Source organism: Chaetura pelagica, unplaced genomic scaffold, assembly GCF_000747805.2.
Source record: "Chaetura pelagica isolate M959 unplaced genomic scaffold, ChaPel_1.0 scaffold11, whole genome shotgun sequence".
In the NCBI taxonomy this organism is placed as follows: domain Eukaryota; kingdom Metazoa; phylum Chordata; class Aves; order Apodiformes; family Apodidae; genus Chaetura; species Chaetura pelagica.
Window position 1 is genome coordinate 4,158,902 of NW_009952694.1, and position 21,307 is coordinate 4,180,208.

Genomic DNA, 21,307 nt, shown 5'->3' on the forward strand with positions numbered 1-21,307 from the left:
AAAGAGTCCGCATGCTTCCTGTGAAGGAAAATCCTGTCTCCCTAACCACAGGCTTTGGAAGAGTTAAGAGAATAAAGGTAATACATCAAACAGAAGGATTTTCAAAAAGGCTTTGACAAATACTTGAAGTTACAAAAGAAGCTAATGTTGCAAAGAGATTGAATATAAGAACTTACTACCAGGTGAAAGCTGATTAAAGGGTAGGAAGGAAAGCACTAAAAAACCCCATCCATTATCATGACATGATAATGAATTGATCTATTAATGAAATGGTATTTAACTGCCAAATAAATTGGATCTACTTAGTATTATATGGGGAAAAAAAATTAAGCTGTTTATGAGCTAAAACAAAATAAAGTCAAGAGGACTACTGAATTTTTATCTCTTAGACTGCCACTAGTGAGAATAGTTCACTATCTCTGGAAGTAAACAAGTTTGACACAACTCGTTACATGAAAAAAGTAGTGAAGTTACTCTAAATTTTGTTGTTACTATCTTTACTTCCACACTACATTTCAAGCACCAACAGAAACCAGAACAATAAATACAAAAAATGAGAGAAAAACATGTACTTTATTTGTATTGAGGCAAAAGGATCTTATCCCATTTAGATCAAAGAAATGGAAAGTAAGTGATGTAAGCAAGTTTTTTAGAATTTACAGAAAGCAGAAAAAAATTTACTTATCACACTAGTATATGAATTAATTTCCTACGTCAAAACTCTCTCCTCCTTTAGACTTGGCACAATTTGTTATTGTCCCATACCCTCATTTCACATCTTTACCTGTCAAAATGTCATAACCACCTGTGTAAACATCTGTTTTATGTGTAAACTTCAACAAGTAAATAGGAAAGCCTGCTAATTTATCCACCCACCAAAAAATCAAGTATTAACTAAATCTCAAATTAATCACATTGTGTTCTATACAATACAGTTTCAACAAGAACTATAGCCTGTTGAATTCTTAACAAAAAAGATGCAGAAACAAAAAGCGGATGTGCAGTGTCATGCATTAGTGTAATAACATTCTAAGGCAATAATGAAAAAGGTAGTTGTTTGGGGTTTTTTTAAGTATATTTGTCCAGACAAAAACCAAGGCTATACACTCTCAGTCAGTTCATTTTGGTGGTGTAGCCTCTTAAGTTGAAGGTAAAACTGTTAATATTTTTTATCATATTCAACTGTTACTATGTTTGATAATAATTTTATAATATTTTTTGTCAAAAATACAAAATTTAAATTTTATGCAATAACAGAATTTTTACTTTTTCAGTTCAAATTGTTTATGTGGAAATAAAGAAAAGCTCTTCCCAAAGAATCAAGTAGGGTAAGTGGGAAGAAATATTTTAAATTAAATACTCCTAAAATGAACAATACAAAAACAATTACATATCTGCAGAAAAGAAAAATTCGGCAGTCTAAGTTAAAAGACTCAGTTAATAGTATTTTGATATGCTTTTTGTTGCTTCTTCACTTTGTGTTCAAATTGAGTGAGGAAAAGTAGTCATATGGCAACCTAGAAAGCTTGTTATCACCAAAGATTTCCTTTATTGTTCAATGTGCCTTTGTAGTGCAGAGCAAAATCAACCTCAGCCATTTAAAAAGGAAACTGAAATCACATCTCAAAGTTGTTACAAATGATCTCACAGTAATTATACTATCATTGTAATAAAAATTACTGCTCTTTTTCTTCTAATTATAACTTAATCTACTACCTGTCAGTTTTACAAACTCAAGTTCACATTAAAACATTTCCTGATAACAAAAGCTTTTCTTTGAAAACAACACTGCTTTACATCTAGTCAGGCAGCTTGTGCATATCAGAGCATTCTGTCAAGAGAGACATGGAAAAGGGTAAAGGAGGAAAAGCTCAAACAGGGCTACAGCTTATCCAAGCCTTCAGTGCACTGCAGAATCTCAGGCAGCACTAGACACAGCAAGTTTCTTCAGATGATCCATAAATACTTGCAAGCTGACATCATCAGTAAGAATGGGTGCTCCAGATTCCTATCAAATAAAAGATAACCAGAAGAATTTATTATACTCATTGTGAAGAAAAGCATTCTAACACACATGACCCATGAAATAAACACTATCAATTTAGAAGCATGTAATTGCTAAAGCTCTCTGACAAAAGCCAGCAGACTCTATACATTCACATAAATTTTCATATGTTTACATAAGTTCAGGCATAAACCCTAACTACACTCTCTTCCATATTAATGTATATGGCAATGAGCTGCAGTATAGCAAGATACATACATCAACCACACAAAAGGGCAGCTGCCAAATACTAACAATTTTTTCAAAATAAATAAAACTTCCATGCCACAATTTCTGTACCATTTCTAACCTCAGTGCAGCAGAAAAAGGCAAAAGAAACAGAAACATGGAAGTGACACAACCAACAAATCAGTACAGTCAGGGAAACTCAAACTTACGAAAATGGTGAAAGGAAGAAACAAAGCCACTAAGGGTCTAATCTGAGAGTGAATGAAGGCCAACTAGCTTTCTGAAGGAAAGTTGGACCAATTCTCTCCTACAGCTCTGTGCCACCTTAGAGAAACATCAACATCTGAAGGTCATGCTGCTGCAGATCAGGTCACAAAATATTAAAAAAACCAACCTTTACAATTTTTACCTCAGAAGTAATTTTCCAAAATCCAGGAAATTCAACTGTCATCTTTCAATTATTTTTAAAGAAATTTACAATCTAAATAAAGCAGCAGTTGGCAACTCTGCAAAAGTTATGTATTAACTCTCAAGTCCTTTGAAACTCATCTGACATTATTTCCACTTACAGACACAGAAAGAATCTCTATAAATCTCAGGAATTCAACCTTTCCAAAGGTACTAAGCACATGTATTTCCAAACAAAATCAGATCTGTCTGAACTCCTGCAAAATCTCCCAAAACACACACATGAAGGTCTGAATGAGGATGCTTAGAACTGGTGCCCTTTTTGAGGACTGGCCAAAACCACTTTGTGGTTACTGATCAAGGGACAAACCCAGGATCACCAAGAGTTCTTCGATCACTATAATACGCTTCATAATACACATCCACTATGAGGAAAGGACTATCAGCTAACAGTGGCAAGATGAGAAAAAAGGATATTCTGCTTCCAAGCCTTCCAAATGCTAAGATCTCTTATTGAAGAAGCCACAAGGGAATTACAAGTTTTATTCTGAGGCAGGATATGAATTGCCACTTTGCATCTTCCTTATAGAAGGACAGTACATCACCCTCTAGTAAACAAACCACCAAAAGAGCTGACAGATCCCTAAGGAAAGAGATCTCCCACTGCAGCCACCAACAGCAGCAGCTCTACTCTGAAGACTTCATTTTAGTAGGCAAGGTAGCAGAGTATTTTGTTAGCTCGGGAATAAAGCAAAAACCAGCCAGGTCACAACATACAAGTCTGAAAAGTACATGAGAATGGGCTTTGATTTTTAAAAGACGACCTTAAGTTTTGTTTTCTGTTAATTCAAAACTTTGATCTAAGGCATACAGTGAGTATTTACATTTAATTAACAGTGATTTGGTGACAGGTAGCTGGGCATTTTATAAGATTTGTGCCATTGGCTGCTCCTTTCACTTCAAATCGCAGATTTCCACGGTCACCAAGACAAAAAAAGATATTTTTTTTTTTAAAAGCTAAAAATAAAGGCATTGTCAAAGAAATGGCATACCCAATATACAATGGGAAAATTCCAACAGCATCTATCTTCAAGGACAAACCAACCTAATAAAGCCGTATGAAAAATTCAGCATTGTTTTCTGAAAAGGTTTTCTACATATTTTAAGCACCTATCTGCTGAAGTTTAAAAAAATCTTTACTTAAAATATTAAAAGGCAAACTAATCGATTCATTGCCTCCTGAAACACGGTTTCAGTGGTTTGTGTGTGCCCCCTTCAGGTCAATATGGGCTAACAAATTCTTCTTTCAGTTATGCACAAAATAAAAAACACTAAACAATCCAGCAAATTTGAGAAAAACAAGAGCAAACCCAATTAAATTTAAAATTTTATCCCAACAGTTATATTTCTCATTCCATAATTTGTACTCAGTTCAACTTTGTTCACAAAAAACTCTCAAACACAGGAGGACATGCTGAGCATACATACTGCAAAGCCATTAGAGAGATTAATACACCATTTTTTACTTTACCCTAGAATTTAATTATTTTCAAGATTAAAAGGAAAATCTGCCTTTTCTAAGATATATCAAGAGTCTCACTTGTCCACCCTGAAAAAATTTCTTAGGAGAGATCAGTTAAGGAATTGTTTTGTATTTGCATTTACATTCGTAATGCTGTTTTATTTGCTTACTAATCAAATGAGCCAGAAACACTTGTCCTGTACTGCTGGAATCCTTGAAACTCCAAAAATTTCAGATAATGTTTAGATAAAAACAAGACCTTTCAAACTATAGGATCTCTGTGTATAGTGTGAAAGAAACATTATGAAGAGAGACACTAACATACTGCTGGTTAGGTTATCAACTTTGGAGACGAGAGCCAAGTTCCAATCGTGCTGTCTTCAACCAAGTTTCCTAGTATTTTCACTCCAGATCTCAGTATTGTTCCCTGCCAGAAGTTTCATTAGAACCTATTCATTCCTATGAAAATGTATCTTGATAAAACTTACCTGACAAAAATCATTGCTGTAAAATTGCTACTGAGTCCTCTTGCTCATGACTTAAACACTGTATGCCTCTAGCAAAGTACTCTAAAAGTACAGTTAATACGTAGCTTCAGCTACATTTTCATGAGAAAGTGACACTGCACTAGCATTCATCCACAGCAGCGTTTCTCTTCCCACTATAAAAGCTGAATCTGGAAGAACATGGAAATTGGATGCCATGTTCAAGGATACAAGCTTTAACTCTTACATAACTTCACTCCTAAAGACAAGATTTGAAAAACTGATTCCTGGTCACCCAGGTCACAAAAATTCTGAAAAACATTAGTACACTGGTACTGGTGTAATTTTCAGTTCTTGCTTATAACTAATTTCAAAATTTGTTTCCCTTACTCCAGAAAGGTCCTGTAGTTTTTATGTGTGGTATTTCTCTAAGAAAGATGGCTAGGCATGGAAGCAGCTTAACAGAAGCTTAATAACAGCAAGCCGTGTAATTTCTGTCCGAAGATATGAAATCCATTTTTCATAACTTGGAATTATGGTGGCATTTCTTCTTCAGTTTCAAAACTTAGCATTATTTATACATGTACACAATGTGTCACTTCATTTCTGAAGCAGGCAAAAAAACCCTAAAAACATGCATACAAGCTTCATCAGCAGATTCATACTTACCTGTCCCCATGCATACATATTGTTGTGAGTCTGAGAGGGATTTACTTTTGAAAGCAGGAAACGAGCCTTTAAAAAACAAAACATGGGCAGTAAATTAGTATTCTCAAATAGTTTATTGTACTCAGAAAAAGTTACATGTGTATGAAATACATTATTTCTATTACTTAAAGGTAAAAACATTAAGATACCTACTCAGAAGGGCAAGTAGGACCTCTATAAATAAAGTAACTTCCTGGATTCTATAGCTATAGTGCAGAACTGCTCACCAATTTTCAATGCAGCAGAAAGAAATAATTTGTCTTTTTCTAGGCACTAGCAAAGCAAATGTAACAGTAAGATCCTAAAAGTTTTTTTAAAAATAACACAAAGAATACTGCTGGTATTGGTCCAGAAACTCTGACAAGTACTATCTTTTTGTCTTACACACCTCACACAAGGAAGCTGAGAGTCCAAGTCAGTATGGTAAAAAGAGTAATAAATAACAGGATTTACAGATTAGTCAAAAACTACTATTAAATGTCTGGCTATATAAAAGCTTTAAAAATAATTTTTTCACTTGCAATTTACATATATTTTAGCACAGAATTGCATGTTTACTACCAAAAAGATTTCACAACATTACAGAATCACAGAATGGTTTGGGTTGGAAGGGACCTTAAAGATCATCTAGTTCCTACTGCCCTTCCATGGGCAGGGACACTTCCCACTAGCCATTACTAACACGTCAAGTCCTAGATTATATATTTTCCATACCTGGCTTCCTCCATGCTCTGTATCAATGTATCTGGGCATTGGAAATCTGGAATGGAGAATTTCTTGGGCATCATCTATTGGAGCTTGTAGTAAGTGATGGAAGTTTTCATATTCCGGCATATCTTGGTAACCTGATTTACGCCACTGAGCTATGGTCTAGGGAAGGAGTGAAGAATTAAGTTTAGAACTGAATCATCAGTCTTTCTTACAGAATACACAGGGTTTTTCAGAGAAGAATGTGCCATAGCTGCCCTCTTATCTTTTTGGCCGCAGCACAGCCTCCCCACTTTCCAGGCGTGAAGCTGGCTGCTCAAGGTCAGCCCACCCATATGGGCTGTTGCTGTGAAAGACCTGGAGGAAGTCTCAGCAGGTGTTCTACCCTCCTTTGCTCAGCAGCTGGTTTAAGCTGAGGCTCACATTCCTGGCTCCTGCCTGAGCTACCTGTCCCTGGCCACGTGCCGCACTCATCTGGACACACAGCCGGAAACTTGACTTCCTGGCTAGAACTCAGACCTTCTTCACTCCCATCGACTTGTCTGGTGATCTGGACTGGTGGCTGAACCTGGCTACTGCCCACAGATGGCTCTGCCTGCCTTGCTCAGGTACAGTGGGGCGAGGTCCTCACTGGGGAGGCCTCAGCCTGCCTTGCAGTCATGATCAGCTCCCAGTTCCCCTTCCCTCTGGGACCAACCTGCCCATCCTGCTTCTTGACAGCATCTTACAAAATGCAGAGAACATGTTTCTACTTAAGAAGTGTTAGTTTAGTAACTATTTTAAACGGTGCAGTTATGAGGACATGACCTGGAGTAGCATTTCTCTGCTCTCGGATGGGAACCATTTATAGCTGCAAAGCAGTAAAATGCAGCATCTTGATGCCTCCAGGGCAGCAGAGCCCTAGTAATCACAAGCATTTATATTTATTTAGCTAATGAATGTCTATCTACTCAGCTGCCAGGAGCAGTTTCATTCCTCCAGGACAGTGGAGATGAAGGGTGACTATAAAACCTGGTGTTCTCATTCCCTATCCCTGAAGAACTAATTTAGAGGTCTAAAACAAATTAGTGAAAAACAGGGCAGGAAGGCTGTGCAGGAAGCAACATTTTCAAAAGTTGGAAAAACATTGATCTAAAACAAAAAAACCTACATATTGAAGATAAATTAATTCTAGCCTGTCATAACAAACAGCACCAAAACATCACGTCAGGTATCTGTGTAAAGGCACATCAGGTTACCAGGCTACTAGGAGGCAGTATCAGCCATGCAGATGAGAGATCAAGATGGGAATGCTTTGGAACTGGTGCTTGGCTTTTCTAACGTAGCACTCCTACAGAAAAAGTGTATTTGTGTAAGAAATAACAAATCTTACCTCTCCATGATAAATAAGGATCTGGAAAAAGGTGTCCATAAGGAGAATGCGATCTGGTAAAATGCTGCTGCTATCCAGAAGAACAGGCTAAGATTTAAAAACAAACAAAAAATTACCAACTGATGCAGAACTGAACAATCATATGGCACTACCAGATTTTTCAATCAGTCACTGAATCTCAAGAACTTTTTTGATCAGTTACCAAAGCTCCATATTTGTTTTCATGTTATAAACCTGCAACCCATACAATCTTTTTCTAAAGTTATTCAGCCTGATTTTGAATATATAAAATTCCATGCAAGTATCAAAAATGGTATTCAAGAGCTGAAATCTCCCTCATTATTACGTACTTTTCTAGTCTTTCAAATACCCCCATATTTACCTATACAATGCCATTAACTTCAATAATACTTTAATGTATAAAGATTCAGTAAGATTTGGGGTTTGTGGGTTGTATGGCTACTATTACTGTGCTACAAGGACTTGACTTTTAAAAGTCTTTTTTTATCCCCATGACATAGTCTGAAATAAATAATTTAAAAAATCCTAAGAAAAGTCAGAATTCCATCCTGCCAAGATCCTTGTCTACTATCATACACTTCTTTCACAAGCCTCTTGGAATATAATCTTTTTATTTTAGATTTATACAGGAAGTGCCATAAGATCAGACGGGAGTTCTATACTAAATCTACACAAAATTCTAACCACATCAAAGTTAGCTTTGGATGTGTGAATTTTTTAAATTTTGGGGAAGAAAAAAAAAAAACCAAACAAAAAAACCAACAAAAAACCCAACAAACACCAAAAAACTGCCCACACGCTTTTCTTTAAAACTCTACAGAAAAAGTGCATTTTTAAATAAAAGCATTTTTGTTGATTTTTACCACAAAAAAGCAGAACTCCTGTAGCCCTCAAAAACTAACAAACAAAATTACCATTCATTAGCTTCATCATCTCTTCACAAATTGACTTGTTCTCAAGACTATTGTTGCATCAGAATACTGAGACATGCCTTGTTCATAGTGTGTTCTATATTAAATTAGTATTCATATAATAAATTTGAACACAGTTTATAATGTGTAAAAGTGAGGACAACAATCATCTCTCAAACCCACACCTTTTAGCCTACTACTATGTTATATATAATGATACCTCTGGAGGTCCATTGAAGGAGTAGGCATAAAGAATTGGCTGAACCATGATAAGTGACTGGGTTAGATCTTGACGCATGAAATGATGACGATAGTATGAACTCTCATCTGGACTGTTATTAAAAACTTGTAAGAAAGGAGATCTTCTCAAGTGAAACATAAACTGCAAAACAAAAAAAAAAACATTTGAACATTCACAGATAAAAAGAAAAGTTGTACAAGGACAGAAACGTTTTCCACAAACTATATGAGACCAACGACACAATGAAACTGAACTCCAATTAACATTTCTAAGTTGTATGTGCACCTTTTATATGTATGTGCTAGTTTTTATATGTATGTGCTAGTTTTTATATACTGTCATGAGAGTAAGAGAGATCAAAATGAATAAACCTACAAAGCAGCTTTGAATTAAGAGAAAAGTTTAATAATTCTTCTTCTCCAGTATGACTTATAAACAGTATGACTGAATACTGCCAAACCCTTCTTTTACTCTATGTTCTACTGATCCTATGAGGGAGGCTGCTGTGCTTAACACACACATGCTAAGTTTTAGCACATGAAGAGAAAACAAGAACATCAACCAGAGCAAAGTTCAACTTAGTAAACTAGAAGAAGCAAATACTTTCATTGTTGAATCAATCTCTCCACAACACTTAACACCTTGAGACACATTGGTTGATAACTTGCATAGTAATATAATGGAAGTCTATGAAGAGTCAAAAACAACGTATTAGGAGCTATCAAAATGAAGGAAATAATGAGAATGGATTATTAGCAGAGAAACTCCCAAAAGCTTAATATTGTCATGCCCAAGTTCATTTCACCAGTGAAGTGTTTTTTTTCAGGTCACTATTATAAATTGTACAGGAAAGAAACAACAAAGAAAAGCATATCTTCTCTCCTGTTTTCCAACTGTCTTCATTAAAACTGCCCTTAAAAAAGCAGTATCATTATCTGAATTAGAAACTCAGATGTAAGATGAGGATGGGGCATGAAGGTGCCTCTTCATTCTGGTATTCAGTGTAAAGTCTTCTTTTACTCTGTATTACAGTGCCTCCTCCTTCACTAAGCATTCTCTCTTTATCCCTTATAAATACATCTTCCTTCTACTCACCTGTGGGTAAAGTGAAAAAGTTTCTGAAAATCTGAAAGAGCTTGGGTCATCCTTGTGATATTCTCCAAATTTCTGACACTGGAGTAAAAGAAAAGTTCATCTAAATTAAGAAACATACTTGCTTGGTCAGGCCATTACCATGAGTTTGCTTGTTTTTAACAGACACATGACTTGAGGTGTCTCTTGCTTCCTAAGCAAACAGATCTAACAAAAACACTGATCTAAGTTATTTTTGTAACAAGCAGTGATTTCCTTGTATATGTGGTTTTAAGGGCTTTTTTCTTTGCTCTAAAATCACCAGGCAAAGTTAGATGATTAAACATGTTTTAAATTGAATTACTAATAACTACTTACTTACAAGTAAGAAATAAAAAACCCCAGTCAACTGAACTTTTGAAAAAAAAAAGATACTCCACATGTTTTTTCTAGATACTCTGACTTCTTTTTCATGCACTAAAAATATTTCACCTACAATAACACTATAGGCAGCAGAAAGCAGACAAAGCTTTAATTTCAGGCTAGAATTTCTCTCAATTGCTGGCAACTACCAACTGCTGAGGACTGAAGAAATCTTAATAAACGAACTAAAAACATATCTGCTCTTTTCCCATTTAAAATACAAAAGTTTAGTTAATTCTGCATACACACTTGTGGAAATTAAGTGTTCAGATCATTTTTTGATGCATTTTTTAGATATAGATATGTAAAGAACTACCCACTGAACACTAGTCATTTAGAAATTATATGTCTGGAGACAAGAAACCAATCTAAAGCTTTTAACATAGGCCTTTTTACCAGTCGTATCAGTTGTCTGTCCAGCCACCTGAGCACATCAGGCCCCTCTTCTGTCTCTGCCCTGTACACTGCCAGTCTAGCCATGAGAATTGCAGCAGCTTCCTGGTCAAAAGATGCAGCAATGTTCTGAATCTGCGTCTGCGCATCTGCCCAGCTGCAAAAGAAAAATACAGGCATTTGCACCACAGGGAAACAAAGATGTCAAACCTCAAAATAGTTCTTAAAAATTAAGGCAAAAAAAGCAGTGTTAACAGTTTAACAAACTCATGCTGGAGATTCAAAAATCTACTTGGCATAAACGAGGAGCCTCTCAGTTTACCACTCTTTACTTAGAAATGTCCCTTATTTATACAGGTGTCATGCAACCAGTGGAATAAAATATAATTCCGCTTATAAAACAGTTATGATATTAGAAAAATATTAATCCTGAAAAGTAAGTTACAGAAAACATTGCTCATTACAATAATCACACATTCCCACCCTAGCAGTTTTCTTGTGCGCTCCTGCTTGTTCTTTTCAATTTACAAGGTGAACTATTAATTTGTCCTTTCATCAGTCACCAAGATTTTACTAATATAAGCAATGTAAGTTAACAAGATATTTGTATTAACAGTAAAGACAATGCCTTTTTTTATAAACTCAATCTTCCATCGAATTAACCAATAAACAACCTCCCTCAGCTTTAAGGAAATGCAATTGGACATTGAGAAGTGCCTACATAATATTAAACATGCCTTTCTGAAATCGTGAGGTAAATTGAATCAAAGAAGCTGCAGGCAAAGCTTTTACATGAAAAACAGGCATTTACAAGTGAAGCTATAGAGGCATCTCTGCCATTCCCCAAGTGTGACCATCTCCTTGGTTTAGGCCATGGAGTTGCACTCAAAGCTTCCTCTTCACCTAGAATCACTTGGGTTGCTTCAGAGCACTTCCAGAACATCATCATACAGCCACTGCAACCCCTCAGATAAGAAACCACCCACAGAACAAGAGAGGCAACTGTCTCAAACATATGATCAAGCCTTCACCACCTGTGACACTACAAATCGCAGAACAATAGACTGATTACAAAATCTAAAGATTAAAAGGCTTTTTCAAAAACAATTCATCACAAGTAAAACATACTTTCTGGCAACTGTGGTCACTCTGATACGTCGCTGCCCACTGGAATGCTGATACTGAGTCACAAACTGGATTGCACCTCGTCCTCCTTGAGGAATGGGAGCATTGTGCTACGTACAGGAAGAAAAAAACATTAAATGTAGGTGAATCTCCAGATTTTACAGTATAATTTGAAAGTTTATAAACAAGTTATTAGAAAATGATAAAATCATTAGCAGTAGATAGCTCAAGTTACATAAAAGCAATGCCTGGTGCTTTTATTACATCGAGTACTTTTTTTACTAAGGTACTAAGCTCAATTTTTTCAAACCTCTGAAGAGGTTATAAAAGTACGCAATATAGCATACTAAATATATAGAAACAACAGTCAACTCATGCAGCCCCTGAGCTTCAAATACTTGCAAGAAGAGAAAGTACTAGAAGGAAGTAACATATTTGCTTGTCATATTTTATCCTCTTTCCTAGCACCCACTCAGGGAGACAGGAAAACCAGGCTACATGTCCTTGAGGCTTTTCAATGAAGTTAATCTTCACTGGCAAATACTGAGCAATTAAAGCATAAATTAAAACGTAACATTATTGCATAATTACCTTGTAATTAAAACATCAGAGAAATACTGAAAAGCACTTTTAAATATACATATTAACTGAAGTTTCACATATTGCTACCGAAATACATTTTAGTAAATAACACTAAAAAGAAAAATTTGACTCAGATTATGAACTCTAGCCAAAATTTGTGAAGCTGTTTGGTTCTCATTATCATATTCAATGAGATTAGCTCATCCTTAAGCTGTCACTGTCCATCTGTAAACTTTGACACCACAAAATGGCAACACTGTATCTTTACTACTGTGCTTGAGGGAACCACACAAAAATACAGGCTTCAGCATTGACATAAAACTACGGTGTTTACCAGACAAGTAGACAAATATTTAATACCTGGTTGACCACCTCAAAGTACAGTGCAAGTGTTGTAGTAGGATTAAGTCCACAAATCTTCCACTGACAAGTACCTCCTGTTCCAATCTCCTGTAAGAAGATTTTATAATCCTTTTACAAACCAGAAGTATTGTATTCATTTGTGAAGTACAACAGCCAGCCATTATACTTCTAACTTCTAACCAATCTGTCATAAGTTTTCTCTGTGCTCACTCTTGTCAGCTTCTTAAAACTCTTCTGCAAAACAACTGCAGTGTTGGATGCAGGAATAATAAAAAGGGTGATGGTTGCAAAAGATTAAAACATTGGAAAGACAAAGAGATGGCATTAGAAAGATGGGGAAAGCAAGTCAGAAACAGGAAAAAGTACTAGACCTTGCTTAAGCAAAACAGTCCCAAGAGGTAAAAAGGACATGCAAGTGGAATGACTCTTCTAAGGCACACCAGTACAAGTTCAAGCAGACAGCTTACACAGTATATAGTTAACTTACATTTTCTGAGACACAAGGTCCTTTAGAGTTGAGAGAGACACAGGGTCCAATCGCTCCAGAAATCTTTACTTCTCTTGAAGTCTTCATAGTTATAAAAAAAAAATATACATTAATACACCACACTAAGAAGAACTCAGTTTTATTTTATCATTAGTTAATAAGAGGGCTCCATTATTAGTCTTGGTAGTAAAAACTTAAACAGAACTTCACTGAACCAGAAAACAGCCGCATTTTCTTCTACAGGGCAGGATTGTAATAATTCACAAGAAACATTATGGAAGACCATACAGCACATTCAGTTCTAAGCTTCTCACAACAGTGGGGTGAAAATGAACACTACTAAAGTGCCAGAGTGGATTCTGATAAGCATGGCAAATTAAAGGAAAGTTATCCTGGACTATGTAGAGAACTTGGACCTAAAACCAAGAAACACTCACTACTGATATGAAACTCTATGCACACAGCATCATGAGTTTCTAACAGAGACATTAATGTCACTTCAGGCTACCTTTTAGCTATCATTGAATGCAGGGTAAGAAGGACTTAACCTTTTACCTAAGTCACAATTACAGAATCACAGAGCTGTGAAAAGAGAGCTTGGAAGTTAACATCTATATCGATGCCAACTCTGACATATCTGCTTAGCTAGTTCCTAAAACGTCCTTAGAAGGCAGAGATACCACAGTTCTTAGCCATCCTATTCCAGCATCTCACTAATGCACTGCACTTTTTATTCTTACCTTTATTTCTAATGTGCCACCAAATCCCATTTTAAATTGTCCTTGCATATCTTTTGTGAATACCCTCTGAAAGGTTTGTTTGAATAAAGAGGTATTGAAAGAGTCTCCCATTACCATGTAGCCTCTAGACAATGAAAAGAGCAAACAAAACAAAACCCTCAAGTTAAATCAGATTACTTATTATGCAATAATTTAGCACATGGGATTTATACAGCTTATTTCTATTAAAGGCTGAAACTAATTATAGTTCACGGTAAGGCATGTTTTTGCCTTCTTACAATGGACTATCACTAAGTTAATATTTTGCTAAAATTTTAGGGACTGATTTTTTTAAGTGAGCTTCTTGCCTAATCAGCATCTTAGGGTCATTTTGATTACAACACATAAGAAAATCTTTCACTGGGAAAAAGATTATACCGGACTGCAACACTACAAATGTCTCAACAGCTCTGTCAAGCAATGTCAGTTAACTACTTGTAATATTCAATATTCCAATCCTCTTACCACGCCATTTAATTTTTATTATTTCACTTATTATTTCAGGCTTAAATTTATACCCAAGAAGGATAACCTGGTTTTATGCTTAGCAATTTTCTGCAGATGTAACTGCAGCAGTTGCCACTCATAATGAAATATGATATACTGAATTTAGAAGAAAGTAATGGAAGATGTTATTGTTATTCATTCAAAAATATTAAATACATCATAGTAGTAAAGTATGTTAATAGGTCAAAAACTACACACAAAAGAAGTTATGGAAGTTTTCAGGCAGATATTTGAAGACAGAAGATACAGGAAGAATGAGAAATTCCTCCCTGTATTGCCCTTTTAAAAAGTAATCATGTTATCTAAGCTTATTAAGATTATTAAATAATTAAGATTATTTAAAAAATTAAAATGAAGCAACCCCCCTTCCTATTAAACCCACAATTACGATGACAAATTTGCCAGAAACTGAGAAATTCCGAAGTTCTGGTACAAATGCAGTCATCACAGTATATTAGAGCATGTTTGTGGACATTTTGGGGTTGTTTTTTTCTTTTGAAGTTACACAATGTTTTATTAAGTGCTTTCAGTTAAATTTTTAAAAAAAAAAAAAAAAAAAAAAGAAAAAACAAAACCTAGAACCTGAACCTTCATATACTACTTTAAAATGAAAAGGCACATACCCAGTGTAGTTGGGACAACACTTCATCTCCAGCAAACCAGTCTGATCCAACGCACACGCATATATGTCAATAACATGACCATTTGTTGCAGCTCGATGAGCCAGGGCTTCAAAATGCTAAATCCAAAGCAAAAATACAGTTCATAACAATTTATGACATGACCTCTCCTCATCTTCATATTAACCCTAAGCTCCCAAAAGTTTTCTAAACCATTATCACACTTATTCATGTAATTTCTAACACTAGCTAAAAGGATATTGTTTCCTGAAGTTAAAATTAAGACTAGAATTTTCAACACCTGTAGATTTTTTTCTGACCAGCTGATTTCACAATGTTTTTTTAAGTGCTTCCCTTTAAATTTAAAAAAAAAAAAAAAAAAAAAAAAAGAAAAAACAAAACCTAGAACCTGAACCTTCATATACTACTTTAAAATGAAAAGGCACATACCCAGTGTAGTTGGGACAACACTTCATCTCCAGCAAACCAGTCTGATCCAATGCACACGCATATATGTCAATAACATGACCATTTGTTGCAGCTCGATTAGCCAGGGCTTCAAAATGCTAAATCCAAAGCAAAAATACAGTTCATAACAATTTATGACATGACCTCTCCTCATCTTCATATTAACCCTAAGCTCCCAAAAGTTTTCTAAACCATTATCACACTTATTCATGTAATTTCTAACACTAGCTAAAAGGATATTGTTTCCTGAAGTTAAAATTAAGACTAGAATTTTCAACACCTGTAGATTTTTTTCTGACCAGCTGAGAACCTAACTCACACTAGACAGAACAGTCACTGCTATCTTTTCTTTTTAAACTTTGCATTAAGTACTAGATCAATATAGGAGGATGAGAAGGATTTACCCTTCTGATCTCAAGTGTCTATAAAGACAGGTGCCTGCAACTGAGATAACCATTTAAGCTCCCATTATAATCAGTTAAGGTTAATTCAACAGGTTTTGGATGCAATTCACCTGTCCATATGTAGTTAGGATCAAACAAACTATGTAGAAACTCTACTGCCTAACCCTCCCAAAACCACAGACAGTTTTGAGAAGCTATCTCAGAGCAGGCAGCCTTACTCTAGATACATCATTTAGTCACATGAATCCTCGACTTAAACCAGGGAAATACTCCAAAGGACTTTAATGAAAACCAAACAAAGTCCTAACTCAATTTCTGAAGAAATTCCTGAAGACATGCCACTATTCAGAGACAGGTAAACAAAACCACACAATTCCCACCTTGTTACACACTTGCTACTCCTAATACTATTTTACACTGCCAGGTAATGTGTTTCCTTACTGGTAAGATGCCTAAAATACCATCCATTATCATCTCTTACCTTAGTACCCTTTTTAACATATTTAGCATTGTCTTTTTCAATGTCATGCCATGATCTTATGGGTAGCTTCAGTTCATCCCCTACAACCATGCCAGGTCCTTGTGTAGCTGGGCCTCCAATGAACATCATTATACGTGCACCAGTATTAGGAAAAGTACACTGCAGGAAATAAAGAACAAATAAAGCCACCAGACTTTGCTACAAGTTTAGCTATTTTTTTTGTTCAACAGGTATTTATCACATCCTGATAGGAGTCTAACAATAATTGTACTGTTCCCCTCCCAATTCAAAGTCTCACATTTGCCTCATTAAAATGACTAAACATCTACAATAAATCTAAGCATGTAAGGGATAAAAACCATCAGAATCACCATACAAATCTAATATGCATCTAAAGCTTTCACATATTGATTGTGGCTGCTTCTCTGCAGGAAAAATATCTATTTACATATTAGCACAACTGTAGTTAAAGCTATTACCTCGAGGAGCCCTACAGCTATAGAAAGAGCCACTCCAGAAGACCGTAAGGGCCGTTTTCCCTGTGGAACAGGCCAAGGATCCCGTTGCAGTTCACCCAAAAGATCAGTGAGATTCATATCAATTTTCTGCACTGGTTGCAAAAATCTGTAAACAAATCCATGGAATTAGTTAAGATTCAAATTGTTAAATAAAAATTTCAATCAGTTGCTCATAATCAATATATTAGACATACACTATCAAAATCTAGTTCTGGATTCTACTCTGGATTCAGAGCAATGTCTCTGCCTCACCAAGAAAGCATGGTTTGGTATTACTACATGCACAGCACGCTCAGCTTAAGAAGTTCAGCAAAGAGCTCCTGAAACAAAACTTGCTGACTTAAGAGATACTGCCACACTATAGACAGAATTCTGCCTAATCAAAACAAAACAGATGATCACCTACAAATCTCAAAAAGAAACTCAAGTTTCACTACTTCAGTGAAAATCAAAGAAGTGAAGAAACATTAACCTATAAAGAACTTTTTGTGCTCTTCGCTTCAGGGTGTCTACAAATGCAGGTGTTTTTTGGAAGGCTGAGACTGCAAAATGGTCACACTTTTTTAACATTTCAACAATAACTTCTATGTCACAGTAGGATACACAGAGAATCAAACACCAACCCACAATTTCCAAGAGAGACAGAAGCAGAGGGGAGAGGAGCGGGAAAGAGAGAAGAAGGGAAGACAAACTTGACATCTGCGTAACACAAGAACCCTAAAGCAGCTATTAATACTTTCCAGCATACCAACCCACATAAACATCATTACTTCAGTATCTATAACATGTCTATATAAAAATTATCTCAAAACATTTATAAGCATCATCCAAATGATTTTACTATCATCCATTCAGTCTTTTCTTCCCAGTACAAACTGCAGGGAAGAAATAAGCTAGAACCGTTAGACTTGTGCCTGATCAAATGGTTTGACAGTCAATTGTTTTCACTGTCATAAAACATAATAAATCAGTGTACTCAAGATATGTTTCTATATGTTTTAAGCACATTACCTGTTAGAAGGTGGTGGCTGCTGCATTTGAGGACCCCGACCAACTTGTGAAACAGCTACTTTTGTAAGCCCTAGCATTTCCTGCATTCAAATACAGAAGATTTTGTTACAAAAATTGTTAATATTTTACTTTCTTCATCACCATCATCTTGATTATTTATTTTTGTTTACCTGCAGCTGTTTTGCAGATAGATCCTTCGTTCCTCTGAAGACATAACTTTTGGAAATCCCTTCACAGCCAAGCTCATGAACTTGAACCATTCGCCCAAAGGTAATGAGACCTACTAATGCCGTTGGTGGCAGGAGACTAAGTGACATTTGCATGGATTCCTTCAGAGCCTGCAAGTCTTCATCTTCCATGCATGTGTCCACAACATAAAGAAATATCAGAGGCATCTGAGGACCACGCTTTAGGAGACACAAATATAATCATGTGAGAAAAACCCCGCAATATTTACAGGATCAAAAATTTTAAGTAATATTGCAAAAGTTTTAATCATACTGCTAACATCTGTGTTCCAACTCTCTTACCTCCTCCCTCTCAAGAAGTAAACAGTACCTGAGACTGAACAGGAATGAAAACCCTATTATCATGAACTCCGCAAAAAAATTAAATCCTCATTACAGAAGAAAAAAATCTTTCAGGATGCGATGATATTTCTGAAGCATGTGCCAATTATATAGACCTTTAAATATATGAGTTTATTACTCTCAGGTAATGCAATAATCATAAAGCTATTCACAATTATAAAATACTCCTCATGACATTCTGTGGCATTTCACCTCATAACATTACTCTGAAGATCATCAGTTCTTTTCATTCTTTCTAAACTAATTTTGCTGTACTATGAGCAAATATTCTCTTTATTTTGTGTTACAAGAGTTGGCAAAAAGACAAGATTCTGCTCAGTTGTCGCTGTCCATAATGTGAATACCTAAACGAAGTCTTACAAAATTTTAGTTCTCAAAAATGGAATTTAGAGATTACAAATTTGCAATTGCAAGTTTTTGCAATTTTGGGTTCAAGGTCCATTTTTTATTATTAGTCAAGTAACTTCTATCCTAAAAAAAACACTATTAAAATTCAAACATCTGAATTGAGTATGTATAAGCTGTTTTCTCTAAGCCAGTTAGTCTTTAAACTAACTAACAATCATTCAATTACAAAATTAAATTCAAATTATTAATGAAAGATGAATCAATAGTCAGCCAAATTTGAACTAAAATCATTTGAGCAAGCAATAGCAGTAATCAGAACCCTGGCACAAACACAAATTAAACTCCAACTAAAGAAACAGACCTAGAAGAAATATTGCCTTCAGAAGACATGTCTCTGATTTTTTTTTAAGCATTCTTATTAGCCAACCTTGTTTTTTATGAAAAGTCATTTCCCAATTCCAATTGATGACATAAATGTTCAAGCTACTACCAAGCAGAAATGAACTTGAAATAATTATTTTTTTATACTGCAATGTTTTAGATGTTCAAGATTTTATTTAATTATTTTACCTGTACTACATATTCAATGCTGGAGAACTGTGGCAAAAGTTCAGCTGGCTGATTCATTTCAGATATGCCAGCATAGGTAGGAGGAAACTGCAAATAAAACCACAGAAATTAAGTATAAGTAGAAGGTTACAACTTCTACAACATGCATACGGACTGCTTTCCTCTGCAACAGATGTTCACTGCTGCTGACATGAAAAAAATCTCAATGCAATCTCTGGAGACAGAACTTCACACTCACACTCTTGCTGTCAATTTCAGTTCCCAACTGTAATCTGAAAAAAGAGGATTTTTACCTTTCACCTTACAAAAAAAGATTTTCTATATCCCGAATGTTTCATTTTCTTACCTGATTTCTCTGATAACAGAAGTTGCAAGCCCAGAGTTTTGCTCGATAATCCACTTGGCTTTAAAAATAAAATCAAAAAAGTTTATATAGCATGAACAATTATTTTCCCCCACTGATTCTAGAATAAATTTATTTTGTCAAAACCACACTGACTTTGAAAAAGCTTCCCCCACATTTAGTCTCTTAGATATCCATATTACAAATTCAAAATAAGTGTAGTCTTATACAGACATCTCAGGCAAATTATCATCTTTAGAGAGGAAAAAAGATCTTCAAGGAAAGGAAGCAATTAAGATATTTAAGAATACAGGCTCAGCACAACTTTATTACAGACATTCTGCATGGTTTTAGGCAAGTCATTTTAACTGTCCTACCTCTGTGTTTTTCTCCTTTCTCAGTCTATGCCTAGTAGCTGTCTACCTACCTACCCATCTCATTTTTCAGCTTCTGTTTTTGGTAAACTAAAAGAGCTAACCTGCTTTGTTCTACAAATTAACTAAAGTCAGTAATAAATACAGTTTATTTTACTTGGAAATTAGGCTGTATGAGGACCCAATAGTCAAAAGATAAATGATAGTAACTTTTTACCCAATTTTCTAGGGCAAAATGTCTCTAGAACATGCCTCCACACATCACAAGATGTGTAGTTCCATAAAAATAACATACCTAATCATTAAAAGAAGTACATTGAAAAGACAAGTTAAACGAAAGCAATGTCATATATCTGTATGTTACACAAGCAAATCTATCTGCAGAAACTTCTAAGATGTGTAAGTTCGAGCTGTAGAATCACGTGAGGAGTACCTGAACTTCCACACACCAGATCTTTTGCATAGTTTAACTGGCACTAATGTAAAGTCGCTTGTAAGGAAAAATATTGGCCTAATATATGTATTTGGCTTACCATAAGGGATTCAGAACAGCTCGACAAGTGGTCCTACTGCACAAAACTGGCTCATACTGAATAGGAGGCAAGTCTGGCCGTTCCTTCAGTGGTGTGAAGAGGGCAGCCACTGGGACTACCATTCTTGTGGCTTCAAGACGACTTGAAGGCCAAACATTCCAGCTGAATCTAACTCCATCTCTGTCCTCATTCTGCTGGATGAATTCCAGGAAGGTCGTCATGGTCAATTTCTCTGTTTATCACTGCAGTAGAGAGATAACCATTAGAAGAATGTTGAAATCAAATATTTTAACCACTAAATATTGAATATCCTTCATGACAGTCACATATTCAAATACTACAATTGGGTTACAATCAATAAACACTGAGTTGTGCTTCTAAGATCCTAAAAGCAACATACAGAATTACAACAAAGCAAATTGAAGACTCCTAGGGATGCGCCAACCTCTTCAAACTAATAAATGTTTGACATTGTGCGAGTCAAATACAAAGTGCTGATATAGTCCATCTTCTGATCACTTCTTGACTGAAGAAACAAACTAAGGAAATAAATGTTTTAACTAAAGCAGTAATTCTAGGGTAGACCAGAGTAGACAACATGCAGCACACTAATACACTACGAAAAATTACCTACTTCAACAAAAAGAATGCACTCTACTTTGAGGCCTTTCACTAGTGCCTTTAATTATTCATTCTGCTCATTGTTCA

The 21,307-nt window shown here is 35.5% G+C and overlaps 1 protein-coding gene across 1 annotated transcript; it reads right to left on the bottom strand.

The window, feature by feature from the left end:
- Positions 1–1,494: 1,494 nt before the first annotated feature.
- On the bottom strand, positions 1,495–20,825 carry SEC23A (Sec23 homolog A (S. cerevisiae)). Its single transcript, XM_009993870.1, has 19 exons — positions 20,600–20,825; positions 19,696–19,753; positions 19,350–19,436; positions 18,012–18,248; positions 17,842–17,921; positions 16,792–16,936; positions 16,313–16,471; positions 15,410–15,525; positions 13,794–13,917; positions 13,054–13,134; positions 12,564–12,653; positions 11,625–11,731; positions 10,500–10,653; positions 9,705–9,782; positions 8,589–8,750; positions 7,437–7,523; positions 6,071–6,226; positions 5,318–5,383; positions 1,495–2,008 (listed from the first exon to the last, which is right to left on the bottom strand). The coding sequence occupies exons 1-19, from the start codon at positions 20,818–20,820 to the stop codon at positions 1,919–1,921; spliced, it is 2,298 nt and encodes a 765-aa protein (XP_009992172.1). The 5' UTR covers positions 20,821–20,825; the 3' UTR covers positions 1,495–1,918.
- Between the last annotated feature and the right edge of the window lie 482 nt (positions 20,826–21,307).

Coding starts and splice junctions, on each gene's coding strand:
- SEC23A (XM_009993870.1), bottom strand. CDS start 20,820: ATGACGACCTTCCTGGAATTCATCCAGCAGAATGAGGACAGAGATGGA. Junction 19,754..20,599: donor GCTGTTCTGAATCCCTTATG/GTAAGCCAAATA, acceptor TTATTTTTAAAG/CCAAGTGGATTATCGAGCAA. Junction 5,384..6,070: donor CAGAGCATGGAGGAAGCCAG/GTATGGAAAATA, acceptor TGTTTTTTAAAG/GCTCGTTTCCTGCTTTCAAA.